The sequence below is a fragment of the Thalia democratica genome, chromosome 2, assembly GCF_965202585.1.
Source record: "Thalia democratica chromosome 2, ktThaDemo2.hap1.1, whole genome shotgun sequence".
Taxonomy (NCBI): domain Eukaryota; kingdom Metazoa; phylum Chordata; class Thaliacea; order Salpida; family Salpidae; genus Thalia; species Thalia democratica.
In genome coordinates this window covers 25,390,612-25,410,094 of record NC_139166.1, presented here as the reverse complement: position 1 = coordinate 25,410,094, position 19,483 = coordinate 25,390,612, and the positions used below count along the sequence as shown (strand labels likewise).

The following is a 19,483-nucleotide window of genomic DNA, read 5'->3' as shown; positions in this document are numbered from 1 at the left end:
AACTTTACGTTAAAAGGTTAAGTTTTTATCTGAAATTTCAATTTTAAAATTAATCCAGAACTTTGCAAATAAATTACCCTGTTATATAATTTAAAAAGAAAAAAAATATATATATATTAAGTTATTTCCTTTTTTTATGTGTGTTTAAGAATTTCGACTCTACTACCAACTTATTTTAACCTATCAAAAAGTAAGTAACAGTAAAATATAACTATAACATTGAAGAAAAAATAAATAAAAATAACGTAAAACTGCAATATTCAAACAAAGTAAAATAAAGCTGTATCCATAAAAAAATTGCTTAAACTAGATAAAAAGTATAGAATAAATATATCATTTTAATTAAGTATTTTGTGCTAAAAAGGTTTTTTTTTTCTTTTGATAATCTAAGTTGAAAATAAAAATATTTCACATTTGAATAGCTACATAAACTATTGTAAATTTTTTTTTTCTTTTATAGAATATTAAAGAAGTGATTTTTACAATAACTGAACTTAACTTTTATAAATAAAAACATGAAGATACGTTACAAAAAAAAAAAAAAAAAAAAACAATAATAATTTTAACAACAATGATATTAACAACAACAAATTTCTTTCCACTAAATCAATCAAAAAAAAAAAAAAAAAAAAAAAAACTCTTTTCTTTTTGAAAAACTTGTCTAAGTCTTAACTGAAATAATAGAAAGAAAACAACATTTGTAAACATAAAAAAGAATAATTTTACTTTGCTCAAAAAGAGATTTTTCTTCAATATAAATTTGCTTGAAACAGTTATCTCAGCTTGCTTTTTAAATACTTTATTTTCTGCTAAAATATAAACATCTATAACTATTCTTTTTACATTTTCATGCAATAAAAAATATAAAATAATAAAGTATATATTAAAAAAAGTATCTTAAGGAATAGTCTTAAAAATAACTGGACAGAATATGCTAAAATCTCAACTAAACCAATGTTAATGTAACCAAACAAATCTACTTTCCAACAAAAAATTAAAAAATAAACAAAAAATTGGATATTAAATGAATTACTAAATAGTTAACTTTAACTACAATCTTAGAAATAATTAGATAGAAAATGATAAAATCCAGTCTAAACCAATGTTACTGTGACCAAACAAACCAACTTTCGGACAAAAAAAAAAACTAAAATATAAAAAAATTATAAAAATTTGGATATTAAATGACAAGTACTATTAACTCCTTAAACAAAGTAAATAGGGAGTAGGAATGATCACTAATGACCTTGAGAATTACTATTTAAAAGATAACTTTAAAGTTCATGCTGGAACTTTCCAAAATGACTTATACTTTTTAAACTTAATGGCAACTTAGTCCACAACTTACTACCTTGGAAGGATAGTGATTTATGACCTATTTTGCTGTTGAATCTAGGTAGGAAAAAATTTGTTTCTGAAGACCTGGTATGATAATTATGTACATTTTTTACACTTTTATAGTAATTTTTAAAGTTATCTGGTAACAAATTGTTGTTAAACTTAAACATAAAAAGACCTAATTCATATAAATACAGACTCTCAACATTTAATATTTTTTTCTGAGATTTTAATTCTCTTACACTGTCATCATATTTCTTATAATGTATGCATCTAAGTGCTCTGTTTATGAGAACATTAATATCATTTATACATTTTTTATTTTGCTCTTAATTAAACAATTATTTAAGTACTAAAGTTTTTAGATTTTTATAATGTAAATAAATCACACAATCTATACAAAAACAAATGTGGTAAAATTAAGAAAATTCATTAACTTTAATCGGTGGTTATAAAAATGTAGACAAACGACATGCTTTTTATATTAAAGTCTAAAACTATTTTTAGATAAATATCTAAAATAAAAAATTTTAAACTAAAAATTATAGTCAATAAAAATGGCATTCAAATTATTGTTTTTTAGTTAAGTATTTTTACATTAAACATAGACTTGTTAATAAAAGTACGTAAGTTTATATTTTTTGATCAAGTGTTAAAACAATATTTATTTAAATACAATTCTAGTTTGTGAAGACCCGCCTAAAATAAAAACGGAAAGAAAAAATCAATATTACAGATATCTAACTGTAAATTGACTTTTTTGTAAGCAGTCTTAATTCAAAGTGAAAACTTCTGTTAAAAAAACCATTATTTTTTGGCTTTTATTTACAACCTAGTTTAATACTGAAAAGTTCCGCAGCAGCAGTACTTATAATATTAATTATTTTTTTTTTTTGAAAAGAGTAAGAGCTTATGTCTACATAATTAGTTATAATACACTCTAGCTAGTGTCTATTTTTTGCTTTAAATATAAACAACAAATTTCACTTTAAAAAAATTTTTTTTGAGTACTTTCATAATAAGGCTTATCAAAAATTGTATTTTGTTAAGTTAAACTGAAATAAAATTAAAACAATATTTTGGCCCAGTCAAGCAGAATTTAGGAGTCTTAACGGGTATGATGAAGCGTTTTACTAGGCTTTGTTCTCCTTGCTATCTTGAAGGCGAGTTGAAAACACTTCAAAATATTTTCCTTTCCCATGGTTATCAAGGTAACTTAGTTTCGAAAGTTATAACAAGATCTAGAAATTCAACAGCTTTGAAAATGATTGGCCCTCAAAAGTGTCCAGTGTACTTAAAACTTCCTTACCTTGAACATATTTCTGAGAGGTTTTCTAAGAAAATTTTTGAGTAAATAAACAAGGTTTTCAGCTCTGTTAATTTAAGAGAAATTTTGTATACTGATCGACCTCTAAGTGGAATTTACAGAGATGTTTCTCCCACCCAAGAAAAAAATTAATATCATCTATAAATTTAGTTGTCACTGTGGTAGTGACTACGTGGGAAAAACATCTCAAAGGTTTCACGTAAGAATCGATCAGCATGTTCCAAAAATCTTAAAAAGCTGGTTTGATGGTCATTCGGAAAAACCGACGAAAAAATACTTCTCGGCGATTGGGCAACATTTGTTAGGCAATCCTGAATGTGCTAAAAATTATAAAAAGGAGAATTTTTCAGTTTTAGTGAGAGCAGAGAACTCTTTTCAGCTACATATACTAGAAGCCTTTTAATGCAGTCAATCTTTAAGGCTCAGTTTATGTAAGCATAAAAAGTTCGTATATCGAATTTTCAAACTCTTATATTAAGTAATTTTAAATTAATTAGTTTCTCGTTAATTTTTTTATAGTGTAGTTTTATTTTCATTTTTATCGCTGGTTTATTTTAGTTTGATTTTAATCTAATGTGTTTTATAAGTACAGCAAAGCTCTACATTACAAGCATTTAGTTAGTTTTTACATTAATTACTACGTCATTTTATATTTTAAAACTTTAAACTGCAGTATAATTTTGTTTCAATTTCAATTCAGGTTAATTTAGTAAGGTACAATTTTTGAAAGCTTTACTATAAAAGTACTCAATTAATTAAAAAAAAATTATATGTGTTTTGTTATATTTTTTAAATAAGTTATGCACCAGAAAAAAGCTGTTCAATTAGTTTATTTTATAAAACTTCCTAGATATTTTCTAAAAATATTTATGTTATATTGGCATCAGTCATACTAATTTTTTTTTGTTCACTGAACTTTATTTTTAATATAAACTATCATGAAAATTTGTTTAAAATTCTATTTTGTTCCAACTAATTTCGTAATTAAATGCCTATCTCTTTAAGTGCGTACCTTATCAATGTCGGGTGCAGAACTATTTAAATTTTGACAATTCAGAGTTCAGACTCTTAAAAAATGTTTAAAGAGTCACAACTTGTCAAGCTCCAAAAGTTATCCATGTTTGAAAAAGTATAATATACGTATTTAGGTCTTTTAAATGCCTGTAAGGCATTTAAAAAAAAATAAATTCATATATGACAAAAAAATACTAAATATAAAGATTTTTAGTAGTTATTTAATATCTCAAAAGATATTTAATTTTTTTCAAAAAGAGAAAATAGCTTTTAGATAATAATAAGACACTCATACGTTTTTTTTTTAATTATATTTTACCTTTGAAATATGGTTTCTTAATTTTTTTTAAGAATTTGAACTTTCGGAACTTAAAATGTCATGGAATCGTCGATGTCCCTATTGTACTAAACTTGATAGTAAATTATAAAAGTATGTTTTTCAAAGACATCTGGTTTAAGTTTTAGTTCTTAGATAAGCATAAGACAGTATAAAAGTGTCTTTTAAAGGGAACAACAAGTTTTTCTGAAATTTCAGTCTATCGGACTAATTTTTTTTTCTAGTATTATTTTACGCATTTTACATATTATTCATGCTGATACAATATGATTTCTCAATTTTAAAAGGCTAACTTGTTAAAGAAAGCTTGTTGTGTTGTTTTTTGTCAATGATTCCTGTGAACTTTAGTTTTTTTTTTCTTGGAAACTTAAGAAAATAAAAAAGAGCATAAACCTCTATGTAAAGCTATGTATTTTTTTTAAACAATTTGTAGATTTACTTTTGAAATTAAACATTTTAAAAACAAACTACATATCATATCAAAAAAGTTTTTATTAAACCGTGGACAAAACTAAAAAAACTTTATAATTTGAAAAATATGTATTGACTTATAGCTTTAAAACTAAACTTAAAAAAAAATTCTAAAATAACTGTGTAATGAAATTAAATAATTAAAATCCTATGTTATTGTACGAACAAACTACAGTTTTATTTATGATTTTAAATGAAATTTACAAAGGAATTGTTTTAAAATAGACAAAACAGTAGTATTTCTAAAAGAATAAGTTCTAAGTCTTATGCTAATTAAAACTTTCTGTTTCAAAAGGAAAAAAAAATCAGAATGCACAAACTATTTGTTACAAATAACAAATTAGTTTAAGTTGAGTTTTTTTAATGTAATTATTAATAACTTATGCTTTAATACAAAATTTTTTAAACTTTTAGTTACTAAGAATTTGTTTAAAAAGAACAATAACAGCTGTGTTTAAAAGAAGTAGACACTTCAGTTAAAGATCTTAACTGTAACATTTACTTCAAGCAATAACTTCAACAAACGTATCAATTTGTGAAACTTACTTTTATATATTCATGACTCAATACTTTAAAGTACAAAGGTTTTGTAGCTGATTAAATCTAAGTAGTGATATATATTTTTTATTTTTGTAGGCTACTTAGTACTTAGGCATACTAAATGATAGTTTTGTAAACTTGAAATGAGATAAATTAGCTCCTTGAACTATCAAGTATGTATAATTAAAGTGACATCAAGGTTAAAAATTTAAGAATTGAATCTTAAAGTTACAAAAATTATTGAATCGAGTAAAACTTTTGTTGGTATGAATGTCAGGTTTAAGTGTAATCAAGGTGCAAACTTTCATCGAACAATGCAGAGTACTCTTGTCAAAAAGATGGAACTTGGAATATAGAAATCTTTAATCTTGAATGTTTGGAAAGTAACTTTAAACTAATAACAACATTAATTAATTATTTTTATTGAACGACAAAAAAATACGCTTAAATACTTGGTCCTAGGACCTGGTGCACGAAAAACCTTTCGGTTATTGAGTCACACACCACGGATACCTTTTAACGTCTTGTCCAGGACGACGGACCTAATTAATTATTAAAAGTTCTGAGTAATAGAATAAATTATAAACATAAACTTATAAATGGCTTTTAAGTAGTAGTGTTTTGGAGTAAAAATAAATTGAAGTGTGTAGTAAACAGTAGAGTACAAATTCGAAATCACTCAAACAAAATGAAGCATAGAGAATGTAAGAAAACAATGTAAAAAGATTGGAGGAGACTTAATAACAGTTAACGTGGGACAGAAAGGGATAAAATATCATAAGTTTTTTAAATATGTGATATTTTTTTTAGTAGTTGTTTTATAAGTATAATGATTCAAAAATAATGCATTATATGTGCTTTTGCTTTAAATGTTTTCAAAAGTTAAACTAGCGTTTATGTTTTGCAGTAAAATTCGCGATTTGGTCAAAACTAGCGGAAAGGACCTTAGTTTGGGAATAACTGATGATGAAATTATAAACGATTGGCAATTTGTTACTGACAACGGAAACACTTTGTACGCGTGGTACGAAGGAAAACCAAATAACAATATAACTAAAGGAAAAGATGAATGTTGGGCAATTATTTCGTACAGGTATTTAAAATTGAACGATGTTTATTGCAAAAACACGTACTTCGGTTTGTGCGAGATACCGAAATAAGTGTTTACATAGACAGATTAAATTAAGTAAATAATTTTTTTTTTATGATAAGGTATGACAATTATACTTAAAATTTTACACGGCGATTCAGATTTCGATAGTTCAAGTACTAAAATCTCTCGGTAATTTCGAACTTTATACCTCAATATTTTTTTCGAACTGTTTTAATATCCTAAACTTATTAATTTTAACTTCTACTTTTTTAACTTAATAAAGAAAATTTTTAAGATATGTCTTCTACAGATATGAATCATCTGAATTTAATTTCTAACATAACCCTTTTATAAGATCTTTAATGTAATTTTCACAATATGTTATTGTTTTGTAGCTGTACAATGCATTTACAATGTTAAAGTTTTTTATAATGATTATTTAATGTTTTCTAAAATATCTTTAGAGATATAAACATTATTTAAAATATTTAATAAAAGTTAAAAACGTGTTTATTTTAAGCACTGGTCAGAAAGTTGTTCTTAATACGTTAAATTATTTTTTTTTCTAATAATTCGTTTGTTTCATTGAGAAATACTTGACACAGTTTTTCTAAATGTACATACAGTTACCTTTTTACATTTTAAGTCCAAACTTAAACAAAAAAAATGTTTGTTATTCAAACAAATTTGAAGTTACTATTTTAAAAATTACTTGTCAATTCTAAAATATAACCATTCTTTAATAAATGTAGTTTCTTTAAAAAAAGCTCCATTAAAAAAATTGAACTTGCTAAATTAAAATTGATATTTAAGTATTCAGTAACAAAAAAACATACTTAAATCCATATTCAATTGCAAATAACTTGGAAAGCAGTACCAATTAAAGTCTAATAACTAACTATTTACATAAAACAGCTAAACACTTTTTAACATTAAAAAAAAAATAGTTAAACTTAGCATGAAATGTGTAAAAAAACTACAGATAACAATATCTAATACCAAAAATATTTAACTAAAACATGTGAAACTTTTTCAGAAATCAAAACACTTTTCGATACATAAAAAAGTCAAAGCTTAGTCAGAGTTTACAATATTTTTTTAGATTTTCTTGTTTTTGTTAACGCTCTTAAAATTGATAAAGTTAGTTTTATTACGGTATTTATATGATGACCGTTAAATAAGAAGAGAACAGCTTTTATTTACTTTATTTAACATGTTTTTCCCTTCAAGAACTTTTAGTTTACTTTGTTTTTTTCTGTGAAAACTAAAAGATATAGAAATTAGTTGTTTTCTATTTCAATTAATGTAGCTAGTTCAAACTAAAATTTGATTTATTTACTTTACTGTAAAATGAATAAGTAAAGACTAAGAGGTTTAACATTTAATACTGTTTAATCATGTTACAAAACTAAAAAAAATAAATTCGATCAATCAAAAATTAAATGCTTTATATTACTGTGGCCTTAAACATTTTCAAAAGCTGTGCGTAATGAATTATGTGCATCCTAGACTATAATGTATAAAAAACTACAAAAATTTGCTTTTTATGTTTAGACACTTCTAAATAATAAATAACAAATTAAAGCTGTTAGTTAATGTTATAACTTTTAAAATATATGTCAATTAGCAAATTAGTTTTACCTTACTTAAGTTTTTATCTACCGTTAAGACCACTGACTTATTATACATGTTCCAGAACAATTTGTAATTGATGCAACAATTATAATTACCGTTTTAATTTTTTTTAAATCTTGATTTCTACAAATTTTTGTGTATGTTTCGGCTGCTATTGTTATTCGTAAGGCAATAAGAAAATTTTGAAAACCTGCTTGACATTTTTATTAAAAACACATAAATTTTATTCACTAATAAGAATTGTTTTTTTTGAAGTACTGACAACCCTGCCGGCGGCTGACAAACTCAATCATACAGGAGCTTTAAAACCTTTTTGTACTTAAGAATAATCTTATCTAAAACATAAAACTAGTATTAGTCAGAGTTGCTGTAAACTTTGGGTGGAATTAAGTTTTCATTACATTTTATAACTTAAGATACTAATAAAAGGTCGGCAAGTTGCGGCCCGCTTAGTATAAATCTACTTTTTAGCTAAAAACAAGACCTTTTAAAGTTCAAAAAAAAAAAGTTTTTGTAATATAAACTTAAGTGAGGCTTTTAATCTGATACTTACTCTTGCTTTATTATTGCTTTTTCTATCATATTTTTAGTTTAGAATAGTATTTTTTTTATCGGTTACCAAAGTTATTAAAAAAGTTGCGGCCCGTAAGTAACTTATTTTAAATTGGGCTCGTGATTCAAAAAAGCTGCTGACCCCTGATACAAATCATTATCTCAACTAAGTTTTAGTTCATAATTTCAGGCTAAAATTTTAAATTATCATGATTGTGATTTAATAAACATTAATTACTTCTCGCTAGAAAGCTATAACTTAAATTTCATAAAGTTTTAAAGTAACGTAATAAGATAAAAAGCATTACATCGAGACAAGTAGCAAGTTTTACTTTGAAAAACACTTAACTTAAAAAAAAAAAAAAATTAGTAGTTATAGTTAACAAATTAAACTATAGAACGCAGATAATCTTTTAAAGTTTTTGTTATTAATCAATTACAATCTAACCGTTTGTGATGTGTTAATCTTTGTGCATCGTAAAATAAAGATATTAAGGTTCAATAAAAGAAAACAGGAATTAAATGTCAAACTTTAGTTTGTTTAAAAGGACAAAATATTGTAAAAATTAAAGAAATTTTATTTTATAGTTCGCTAAAAGTTCTATTTCATATAGTTAAAGATTTAAATGAATTTAAAACTTATCATTCATTAAGGTTTGACTTAAATCATAAACATTAAGATCTCTAGTTATTTCATATTAAAGTTCTATTTAAAATACTGCAAAAATAAATTTTAACTCTTATAACTTCATTATTGTATGTACTAAGTATAAATTGTTTGTAGCATTTTATAATTTTGTTTTGGTAAAAGCTTACCTATTAAATAAAAAAAAGTTTATTTAAAAAAGCATATGTATAAAAAAAGTCACAGACCACACCCAAACATATGTGAGTTGGCAATTTTGGTGAAAAGATTGTATTAAGTAATATTTAGGCAAAATGATTAAGTAAAGTTTTGTTTAAGAAAGTCATAATGACTTTAAACCATTGATATGTTAAATGAAAAAAAAAACTTAGACAACTTAAGTAAAAAGCTTTAAAAAAAATGTCAACAGAATTAAACTTTTTTATAATAACCTAACAAGAAAAAAGTTCAAATCGCAAGGTCCATTGTTTAAAATGTGATAGAAGAGTGATTCTGAAATATCTTGCACTAACTGGTTTTGGGAGCATATTAATATGAGGTGTGTTTCCGTTTTGATTTCCATGAAATATCTACAAAATCGTTACTTTAATAACCATATATAAATTATTAATTTCAAACAACTGATTTTTAAAGTACATGTATTAAGCATTTGTAAAAAACTTAACTAAAAATTAAAAAAAATTCTTATGTCATTAGTTTAAGCAAAACGGGATTATTGACCAAATTTCGTATTTATAACAAACTTGTTTTCACTTTGTAGTAAAAAATGTTGCATAGAGCTAGGAATATAAATGATTAAATTTTAGCTAAAGTAAAGTAATTTATAAAAACCAACGTTACTTTTTGGGGCATTTTTACTAGGTTAATTACCATATATATGTATATTAAAAAGTTAAAAGTTTAGAATACTTTTAATGATAATATTCATTTATCATAAAACAAAGTCTCCTTTAAAGCACTTAATTAAAATAAATTTAAGTTAGTAAAGTAGTTGAAACTATTTAAAAAGGTTCTGGAGCTCTTTTAATAAAACTTTTAATAACGTTTAAAAAACTTTTAGTTTGGTTAGCAGAAATCAAAAACTTCAAAAAAGTTTAAACTACATAAAAAGAAACAATTAGAAGTATATGACCGTTTTAAACTTACAACAATTTCTCCATCGTCGTCAACTACATCTTTGAATTCGTCGTCAAAGTTGACTTTATAATGACAAGAATAAGAAGTTGTACGTCCATCATCATGTCTTTCAATTCCTTGCGTTGCAATTTTGTGGATCATATTTTCTGACAGAAGATCTACTTGAATCCATTTTTCTTTAAGAATTGTTTCATTCAATGAAAAATGTATTAAAATATCATTAGTAATTGATAAAAGCAGTGTTTAGTCTAAAAAATTCAAAACAAGACTGATATCATGTTTTATAGTTTATTTGTTTCCAATTTCAAAGACAAAAAACTATTATACATTTTTCAAAGTTAAACAGCTTTTATCGAAGATAATTTAGTTTCGATTGTTTATATTTTGAATAATACCCAAACTGTATGTCGATATTTAACAAACTTTCTTAAAACATAAGCAGCCGTGAAATTAATACTTTTTCAATCGACTTAATACCCATGTATGAAAACCGAAAATCCGAATGAACTAGAAAAATTTATTAACCTGAAACTCGGTGAAAAACAAGCCAAGCTCCAAAGCCAACATTTTGGAACAACCGAGCATTTTGAGGGCCATATCTGCAGTCAGAGTGGTTTGCTAGTAAACAGGGGTCATCGTCGTCGTGTGCATAAGCGCTTGCACTCAGTTGGCTGTCCTCGATAGCGCCGCTGTTCATTCCCAAACCGCATTTTTCAACTGTTAATGTTGGTTTAAGTTCAGCTAAACTTATTCAATGCAGAAAACACCGTAACTGCTTGTTTTTTATAGTTTTGTTTTGTTTTTATCGTAGCTTTTAAGCTGCATAGATTATGAGGGTATGACAAGAAGTTTTTTTTTTCATAACTCGTTTTAATCAGTCGAATCAAAGTGGCTTGTTGTAAAAAATTAAAAGCATATAACATCAATTTTTTTTTTGTTTTAAACATAGCTTAAGAGGAATTTATGTTTATAATATTAAATCTTTGTTTACAAGTTAAAATGCAAATTTTCATTCATATAAAACGACTTAAACATTTTTCAAAGCTAAACTACATAAGTTTTCAAGTTACTTATAACAAATATCAAAAGTATTGATGTTATAAATTCTTACTTGATAAAGATATTTTCAAACCTAAAAAAATAACCAACCTTCTTTCTGTATGGCGGTTTCATTACACACCGGACCGTCTTCCCAATGTCCATCGAGTCCACATTCCAAAGTTCTGCTGCTCGATGAGTCTTTGTCGCAAAACTGCGAATCTTCGCAAACATAGTCAAGCTTCTCCGTGCTCACGTACTTGCTTTCTACCACATCAGGATCTTTTGGTGTAAGACTGTCTTTGTCTAGGCACAAAGAGTATCGCAAGTCTCCAAGACATTCTGTTTCGTTAAGTTTCAGTACACATGAGTTGTCTAAACGGACATGCAAAAATGAGTTAGATACTAGTGTATAAGTAATGTAAAAATAAACATGCATATGTTAAATACATATACAATAAAGGACAATAAACTCAAAAACGAATTGTATTTTATGCCTTGTTCTTAATTGATTGCGTCCCTTTTATTTATTGTATTACTATTTATAATCTGACTATTTATAATCTGACAAAAAAAGTTTTGTTTTATGTACGTTGAAAACCATATGCAAACAAAAAATATACCAGCTTAATTTATCAATAATTTAAGTAGAAACAAAAGTTTATGTTTTCAAACCTTTTACACATTTAGGGGCCTCAGTACTGCTCCATACTCCATTATGGTCACAAGTAATTATATTTGATGAGCCCGGCAACACGACTAAGCCATTTTTACAGGTGTACTCAACTTTAGTACCGGTCAGCATCGTTGCACTGTCCATACTACTAGAGTTGGTGATCCATTCAGTATCATCGTTTTCTGGTAAACTTTCGCATTCTGTTTAGTTACACGTTGATAAGAGCAATTACATATTTTTCGAATTCTGTTTTAAATGTCACTTTTAGTTCCAAAATCATGTAAAATTTGTATTTCTTCTGCTTTAAAGTATGTATATGGTTTAAAAAATAATGGGTAACTTTTATGAGCAACAGAAAAGAAAATTTATAAGCTTATCAAAATAAAAGATATACTTTTCTTAAGTTCAACCATAGCTTTAATATAAGACAAATGTAAGTTTTTAACTTTTTTAATGTATTTAGCGAGAAAGTTTAAAGTCTTTATAACAAAAAATTTTAAAGATAATGAAATAAAACTTTTATTTGTTTTTTTTATTCTACTAAACTATAAAATAAAACTCAGCTTTGATTAACAAGTCTAAAAAAGTCGTGTTTATAAAACTTGCGACATAATAATGACCATAACAAATTTTTTAGTCATCCGTTTATCACAGAAACAGAAATTTTATTGTCGTTTTTGTATGTAACGCTGTACCTCGAATAACCGCTTAAAGGTGGGTCGGGACAAGCTGTGTAGGGTAGAAGGAAAACAGGGTTTTTATTGTAACAATTATGTGTGTAAGTTTAAATCTAAGAACAATAACTACTTGAAAAAATTTATTTTGATTTAAACAATCTATTTAACTTAGCAAAGGTCGTTCTTACTTAAAAAAATATGACTCACGCTTAACACAAGTAGCAAGAGGAGAGTAACTGCCGTTCTCCAAACACTCGGTTGATAATCTATCAGAAAACTCTCCAGCAGCCACGTAAGTATCGTTACAGGTGAAATTGAAAACCGATCCAACTATCGCACGCCTCGTTTCATCTATTCCCACACCGCGCACGCCGTTTTCAATCATAGGGGGAGGTGGACATGCTGCGAAATAAAATGTTACAAATGTGACGTAACAAAAACAGATGTTACTCACATTTGAGGCACGATGGAGTTCTGGACCAACCGCTTTCTGTACAATCAATAGTTTTACCGTAAGGATCTGGAATTCTATCTTCGGCGCACCTGAAAGTTACTACCTGACCTGCCGAATAAGCCTTCGATAACTCTTTTTCATATGTTACAAAGTCTACAAGTTCTGGGGACGAGCAATCTAAAATTAAATACAAGTTAAGGAGCAAAGTAAGTTTGTCATTGAAAACTGTTTGATATAGAAACGGACCAGAAGGAAGACACTGAGCAAGTTCATCAGCACTTCGGCTGTAATTTCCATTACTCAAACATTCTGTTTCTAAATTCGCAGCGTTTGGTCCCGATGCAAAAAACCCATCGTTGCAGGTGTACGTGATAACATCTGAGAGTAACGGACGTTCCGAACCTGACCGGTTTGCATTTAATATCATCGGAGGCTCCAAACAAACTGTAATAAAAAATCACGTAAAAAATACAGCTTAAATTCAAAGCTGTTAGTAGCTACGCAAAATAAATAAAAATGAGCAGATTTTTTTATTGACAATCTACAAACACGTTTCACCTTTTCCACAAACTGCATCTTGAATCCAACCATCAGATCCACACTTTATGACATAGTCATCAATATTAGGAAGAAAACCAGGTTCACAATAAAAATCTACTGTGTCATGTTCGTGGTAGGTTTCGCGCAGTGAAGGGGAATAAGCTCCTTTAGTTATTGCTTTTGGTGTCGTACAATCTGAAAATTAAATAAGTGAAAAGTAATTTAAATAAAAGTAAGTGCAATTTACTATTCGTACCATAGTTAAAAAAATAAATTTGTTTGTTTCTCATAAACACAACTAAAAACTAAAGCTAGCTGACCAATTGAAACGCACTGAAGCAGTTGTTCCGAGTCTAAAGTGTAAGTTCGGTTACTTAAGCAGGTAGTTTGAGTATTATCAGCATTTGGTCCGTAAGCAAAGTAGCCTTCATTGCAAGCGTAGTACGTAGTAGAATCGGGGACGGGACGGGTTTCGCCAAAAAACTTTGCGTTGGTTATCTTTGGAGGTTCCCAACAGACTGTGTTTTTTTTTAATTATTTTAATAAGCTTCATATAGTATTTAAGCATGTTAAAATTTTATCAAAAACGAGTACTATACTTGAAACTACATCTATAAACTAGCATGTTGTTTTACCTAACTTGCAAACTACATTTTGAAGCCATCCGTCTGACCCGCATTCAATAAAACCGCTGGAAGGAATAGGTAAAAAGCCTGAGTCGCAATGAAAATTAACAACCTGACCTTCTTGGTAGCTTTCTGCAAGAGTCTCATTGTATTTTCCATCAGGTATTACCGGTGGAGCGGTGCAATCTAAACAGTTACAAAAGAATTTAATTTTTTATTTAAATTGTTTGGTTTAAGTTTAATGTTCTACATACTAAAACTAAATACAAAAATGTTATGCATTAGACATATGCTTTATAACACTTAATTATCAAAGAAAAAGTAAAAGTATTTTAGTAAACTTTTTATTTTTAGTTTCATCACAAAACCTAGTTAACAAATGTTTAAACAAATAAACCTATAGAATTGCACGTAGCCAGCTCTTCTGTGCCTCTACTATAAGTTCGGTTACTTAAGCACTTTGTTTGTAAATTTTCAGAGTTCGGTCCAGAAGCAAAAAATCCTTCATTGCAAATATAACTTACAATAGTACCGGAAACCGGTTTCGTCTCACCTGCCAAGCTTCTTCCGTTCAGTATAACAGGAGGATCCGAACAAACTATTTGATATTTACTTTAGGTCGATTTAAAAAAACAAACAAATAGATAGTTGTAGAAGTATATTTTCAGTAGAATAAAAAACACAATTTTTAAATTAAAACCAGTAGAACCATGCTTAGCTCAAGAGTACTCGTTTTGTTATACCTGGTCTGCAGTTTGGAGTTCCAACCCACCCGTCTGCTCCGCATTCAACTAAACCGTTTGCAGGCTCGGCGGTGAAATTTAAGTTGCAAGTAAACGAAATCGTTTGACCTTCCGCATAATACTCTGACATCTTTTCATCGAAGTTTCCATTCAACAGCGCACTTAAACTTCTACAGGCTAAAAAAAATGGTAAGTAAGCTAAAAGGCTAGTTGAAACTAACTTAAATAAAAAGGTCAAACTGTTCTAATATAATTGACCGACCGATGGGAACACATTTAGCCAGCTGATCCTTGTTTAAAGAGTAGCTTCGGTCTTCCGTGCACTCAGTTTGTAAGTTTTCGGAGTTTGGGCCAAAAGCAAAATACCCTTCGTTACAGGTGTAGGTTATAAAAGTATTTGGAAGCGGACTTTTTGAACCGGAGTGTCTTCCATTCACCATAACCGGTGGTGGCCGGCAAACTGTATCGAAAGCAGTAGTTGAAAAAAGCAAAATTATATATGAAATGAAAAACGGATAAGTAGACATAATAAAATATTATATATACAATAATAATAAAAAAATCACCTAATTTACAACTAGGATCTTCGAGCCAACCGTTCAGCCCACATTTAAGAACACCGTCAGACGGAAAAGGAGAAAAACCCGGATCGCAATGAAAACCGTTGATAGTTTGACCTTCGTAATAATTTTCAACCACAGTTTCATTAAATATTACGTTGGATAGACGGGGAAACATTTTACAACCTATGAAATTAAACAAAAAGTTCAATTAAACTTAAGTTTACACATCATTTCAGCAGTTTGTCAAGTAAAATTTTTTTTAAATAAAAAATATTTGTTTTTAAATTTTAAATTAGTATTTTTTCTACGTTCAACTAGTTTATGGCATTTACGACTTTGTTTACTTAACCGAGATCTTCAGCCGAATATTAATTTAAAAGATATCTTATATCATTGTTTAATAATTTTTCATAACAATATAAAATTGATAAGTTTAGTTGAAATTCTAACTAATGAGATAGCAAGAAGCTAGATCTTTTGAGTACTTTGTGTATGTTTGATTTTCCAAGCATTCTGTTTCGAAAACATCATGATTTTTTCCATAGGAAAAGAATCCTTCCTTGCATGCATAGCGAACTACTGATCCAATAGGAGGGCTTGTAGGTCCATAAAAAGTTCCGTTAGCCATTTCTGGTGGTGGTCCGCAAGCTGTGTAGATTTTATCATAGTTTTTGAAGCTTACTTGCTTTAACTAGAAGCAGCAATAAAATAATTTCAGCAGTTGTTTAAACTACATTCAACAGCAGCATTTTTTAAAGTATACTGTATTAAACTAAATAAGTGATTGCAGTACAAAATAAACGTACTGTTAAAAATATTAATTTCTTTAATTTACCTCTAGCATCAACTTGTTAAGGTTTCTTACATAGTTTTTAAATGCAAGTAACCAAACCTTTTACACACGAAACAGGTACACTTTCGAGGTCTGGGCTCAAGTTGTTGTCGATGCACTTTCTTACTAGGACATCTGTCACTGCACCAAAACCATCAGCACAAGTTGCCCTCCACTCTGCGTCATTCTCAACTCGGTCTAGTCTTTTTTGATGTTTAAAATAAGGGACCGGGCAGCCTAAAGAAAAATTACACTTAAATTAGTCAGGGAAAAAACAACTTTCAGCCAATCGTTATCCAAAAAAATTAATGTTTTAATTGAAATTAATAAAAGGTTTGTAGTTACTTTTGAAATAGAAAAGTTTTATGTTATTAACAAAAATGGGTAGGTGTCAAATATGCACGGAGGGACACTTTTGCACAAAGAAACTTTTGTACAAAGATACTTTTGCATGGACTAATTTTTTTTTTAATTTACCTTACTTTTTTATTAATTTTAATGATGTACTTATATTATTTTTACTATCAACATTACCCCTAATCCTTACTCTCGGTCGGTAACTTTTTTTGTTCTTTTTTGATTTCTTTATTAATTTATTTATTTTTATATTTTCTTGTTTTTTTTTTTCATTAAAAATTTTTATTAGTTGTTTTTTATTTTGACTTTTCTGTTACCCCTAACCAATACATAACTTTTTTTAAACTAATTTAGTTTTTATTATATTTTTTCTTGTTTATTTTTTATAGTTTTTATTTGTTTTTTTAAACTTCCACTATTAACCCTAATCCATACCCTCGGTCGGTAACTTTTTTTTTTAATTTATATTATGTTTTTTTTTTGTTGTTTTTTAACAGTTTTATTTATTTTTTTATTCTTGTGCAAAAGTGACCCTTCGTGCATACTTGACCCGTTCCCAATAGAAACACCTTTATTTAAAATTCAAATTTTTCACTACCAAAGCTTAAAGTACGAAAAAATTTCTACTTTTTGAACTTAGAGGTGTCTAAGAATTTATAAAAACTTCAAACATCATTTACTGTATTAGAGCTCTAAATAAAAATAAAAATTTAGTTCTTTTATAGTCTTAAACTTTTGTTTAAAATTTATTTAAGCTCAAACAAGCTGTTAAGATAAGGAATTTTCAGTTTTTAAATATGTTTGAAGCGTCTTTATTAAAGTGTGTCTTTTATAATTCCATATTGCTATGTTAATATAGTTAAAAACCTTGTAAAGTAACATAAACTGTGAATTTTATTTGCTTACAAATAATTTGCATTTGTTTAATATTCTTTCCAAGAAACTTACTGTAGAAGTTTTACTTCTAGCTTTTTAAAAAATAAAACTTGCTTCTAATATTGAAACTCAAAATATAGGTTACATGACAATTCAAATACCGACAATTCAAACTACGACAACTCAAATTCTTAAAAAAATGTTTAGTGGGCCATATCTCTAAATGTATTAAGTATTTTTTCAAATTAAAAAAGTGGTTATAAATCTATTATACAAATTTATGACATTGAAAAATAAACTGAAAATAAAAACTATTAAATTAGAAATTTAAAATTTACTAAAAATAAGTATATTTAATAAATTATTTTAGCCATATCTCTACAAATATTCAAAACTTTGAAAATAAAAAAATGGTGAGTAGATATCAATAATACCTACATACGTTTTATTCACTTTTATTAAATGAATTTTATTTTATAAGTTGTGACCATTTACGAAAAATTTTAAGAATTTGAACTGTCAGAATATGAATTTTCAGAATTTGAATAGTCGTGCACCCCAAAGTCTAATACGTAGAGCTAAAAACATTTGTTAGAGAACCAAATTCAAAAATTCAACCTAAAAAATTTCAATTAGTTATGCATAATTGTACTCTCTTAAAAACACCAACGTACTATATTTCAGAAAAAACTACAAGTCTCATGATTTTCCAAAAACCTGTTATGCACTCCGCTGGACTCGTTTCAAAGTCAGGTACTAAAGTCGAATTTATGCATCTTCTTTCAGCATCTTTGGTGTGTACAACATACCCTTGTTTGCATGCTAACGTTAGTTTATCGTTATCTGCTATTGAAGCATTTGGTGCAGCACTATTTTCAAAATAGGGCACTTCGCAGGCTAAAAAAACATTCTATTGTTATATCATGAGTTTTCTAATTCTATGTATTTATTAAAGTGTGCAAAACACAAGTATAATTATAGATGCATAGAAAAGTATTTGTCAACATTGAATACTAAAGTAGAGCTTGAAAATATTTCTTATGTCAAATTTTTTAATTTCTTTTTTTTTTAATTTATAGTCTTTGATAACAATGTAAAAGAAAATGATATTGAACAAAATATTACAATATTCATAGTTATCCTACATAAAACTACGGTTAAAATAAAACATTGCATAAAAATACGTTAACTATTTTTTAAAGTTTTAGCATGCATAAATGAAAACTTTGTTTTACAGAGAAAGTTTTTAAACAAACTTTAGTTATAAATGCAGCTTATTTTTTTACTTTTTTGTCAGTTTTTAACAGATTTAAAAATTCTATAGAGTCACAAAAAACTACATAAAACTCTTACTTCAAACTAATTATGCTTTTTAATAAAAGGTGTAGACTTTTTACAGCTTTACAAAGTTAAATACGTGTTATAGTTCGTTTAAACTTATAGGAATAACTTATTAAAAATATTATAAATGGTTATAAATCACTTACCATCCCCCTTTAGTGCTAAAAGTATAGGAGGAACAGATGATCCAGTAATCACGAGCAAGCTCAGTAAAAGAATCACTGGCCATTTACAAATTAAATTTTTGAATTTTTTTCCAAACTTTACTTCAGCATAGTCTTTGCTACCACCGTAGCTACTACTGTAGCTGCTATAACTTAAAGAGCTCTTAGAGCCCTTTGAGCTCTTTGACTTCTCACTGACTTTTGACTTTGACTCCAAGAGAGAATTTTCTTTCATTTGACTTTCTAAAGTTGATAAGTACTTCATAGCTTAATAAAATTCAAAACTTAATTGCTTACTTATTACGTAATAATTCGCAAACTTTATTGTACAGTTAAGATTGACATTTATAATTATACTACCTGAGGTCTTAAAAATGATGAAATGACATAAGTTTTAAACTCAAAAAATGGGGCTTGAAAGTTTTACAAACTTATATTGAGTTAAAATTGCGTATAACTGATAAGGCTTAAGAAAAAATATATGTATATCACTTAAACTTACTAAA

The 19,483-nt window shown here is 27.3% G+C and overlaps 1 protein-coding gene across 1 annotated transcript; it reads right to left on the bottom strand.

Moving 5' to 3' along the window:
- Nucleotides 1-7,699: 7,699 nt before the first annotated feature.
- LOC145828484 (sushi, von Willebrand factor type A, EGF and pentraxin domain-containing protein 1-like) lies at nucleotides 7,700-19,212 on the bottom strand. Its single transcript, XM_082936238.1, has 18 exons — nucleotides 18,960-19,212; nucleotides 18,190-18,369; nucleotides 16,300-16,476; nucleotides 15,858-16,055; nucleotides 15,411-15,590; nucleotides 15,107-15,304; nucleotides 14,845-15,021; nucleotides 14,111-14,287; nucleotides 13,796-13,993; nucleotides 13,485-13,670; nucleotides 13,182-13,379; nucleotides 12,936-13,112; nucleotides 12,689-12,883; nucleotides 11,804-12,004; nucleotides 11,240-11,470; nucleotides 10,616-10,807; nucleotides 10,100-10,266; nucleotides 7,700-7,705 (listed from the first exon to the last, which is right to left on the bottom strand). Exons 1-18 carry the CDS (start codon nucleotides 19,210-19,212, stop codon nucleotides 7,700-7,702), a joined length of 3,291 nt encoding a protein of 1,096 aa, XP_082792364.1.
- Nucleotides 19,213-19,483: the final 271 nt, after the last annotated feature.

What these genes read in the sequence shown, in the direction of transcription:
- LOC145828484 (XM_082936238.1), bottom strand. Translation starts at nt 19,212, where the DNA reads ATGAAAGAAAATTCTCTCTTGGAGTCAAAGTCAAAAGTCAGTGAGAAG. An exon ending in TCCAGCGGAGTGCATAACAG is followed by an intron (nt 16,477 to 18,189) that starts GTTTTTGGAAAA and finishes ATTTTTCTTTAG; the next exon opens with GCTGCCCGGTCCCTTATTTT. An exon ending in AACTCCAAACTGCAGACCAG is followed by an intron (nt 14,288 to 14,844) that starts GTATAACAAAAC and finishes GTAACTGTTTAG; the next exon opens with ATTGCACCGCTCCACCGGTA.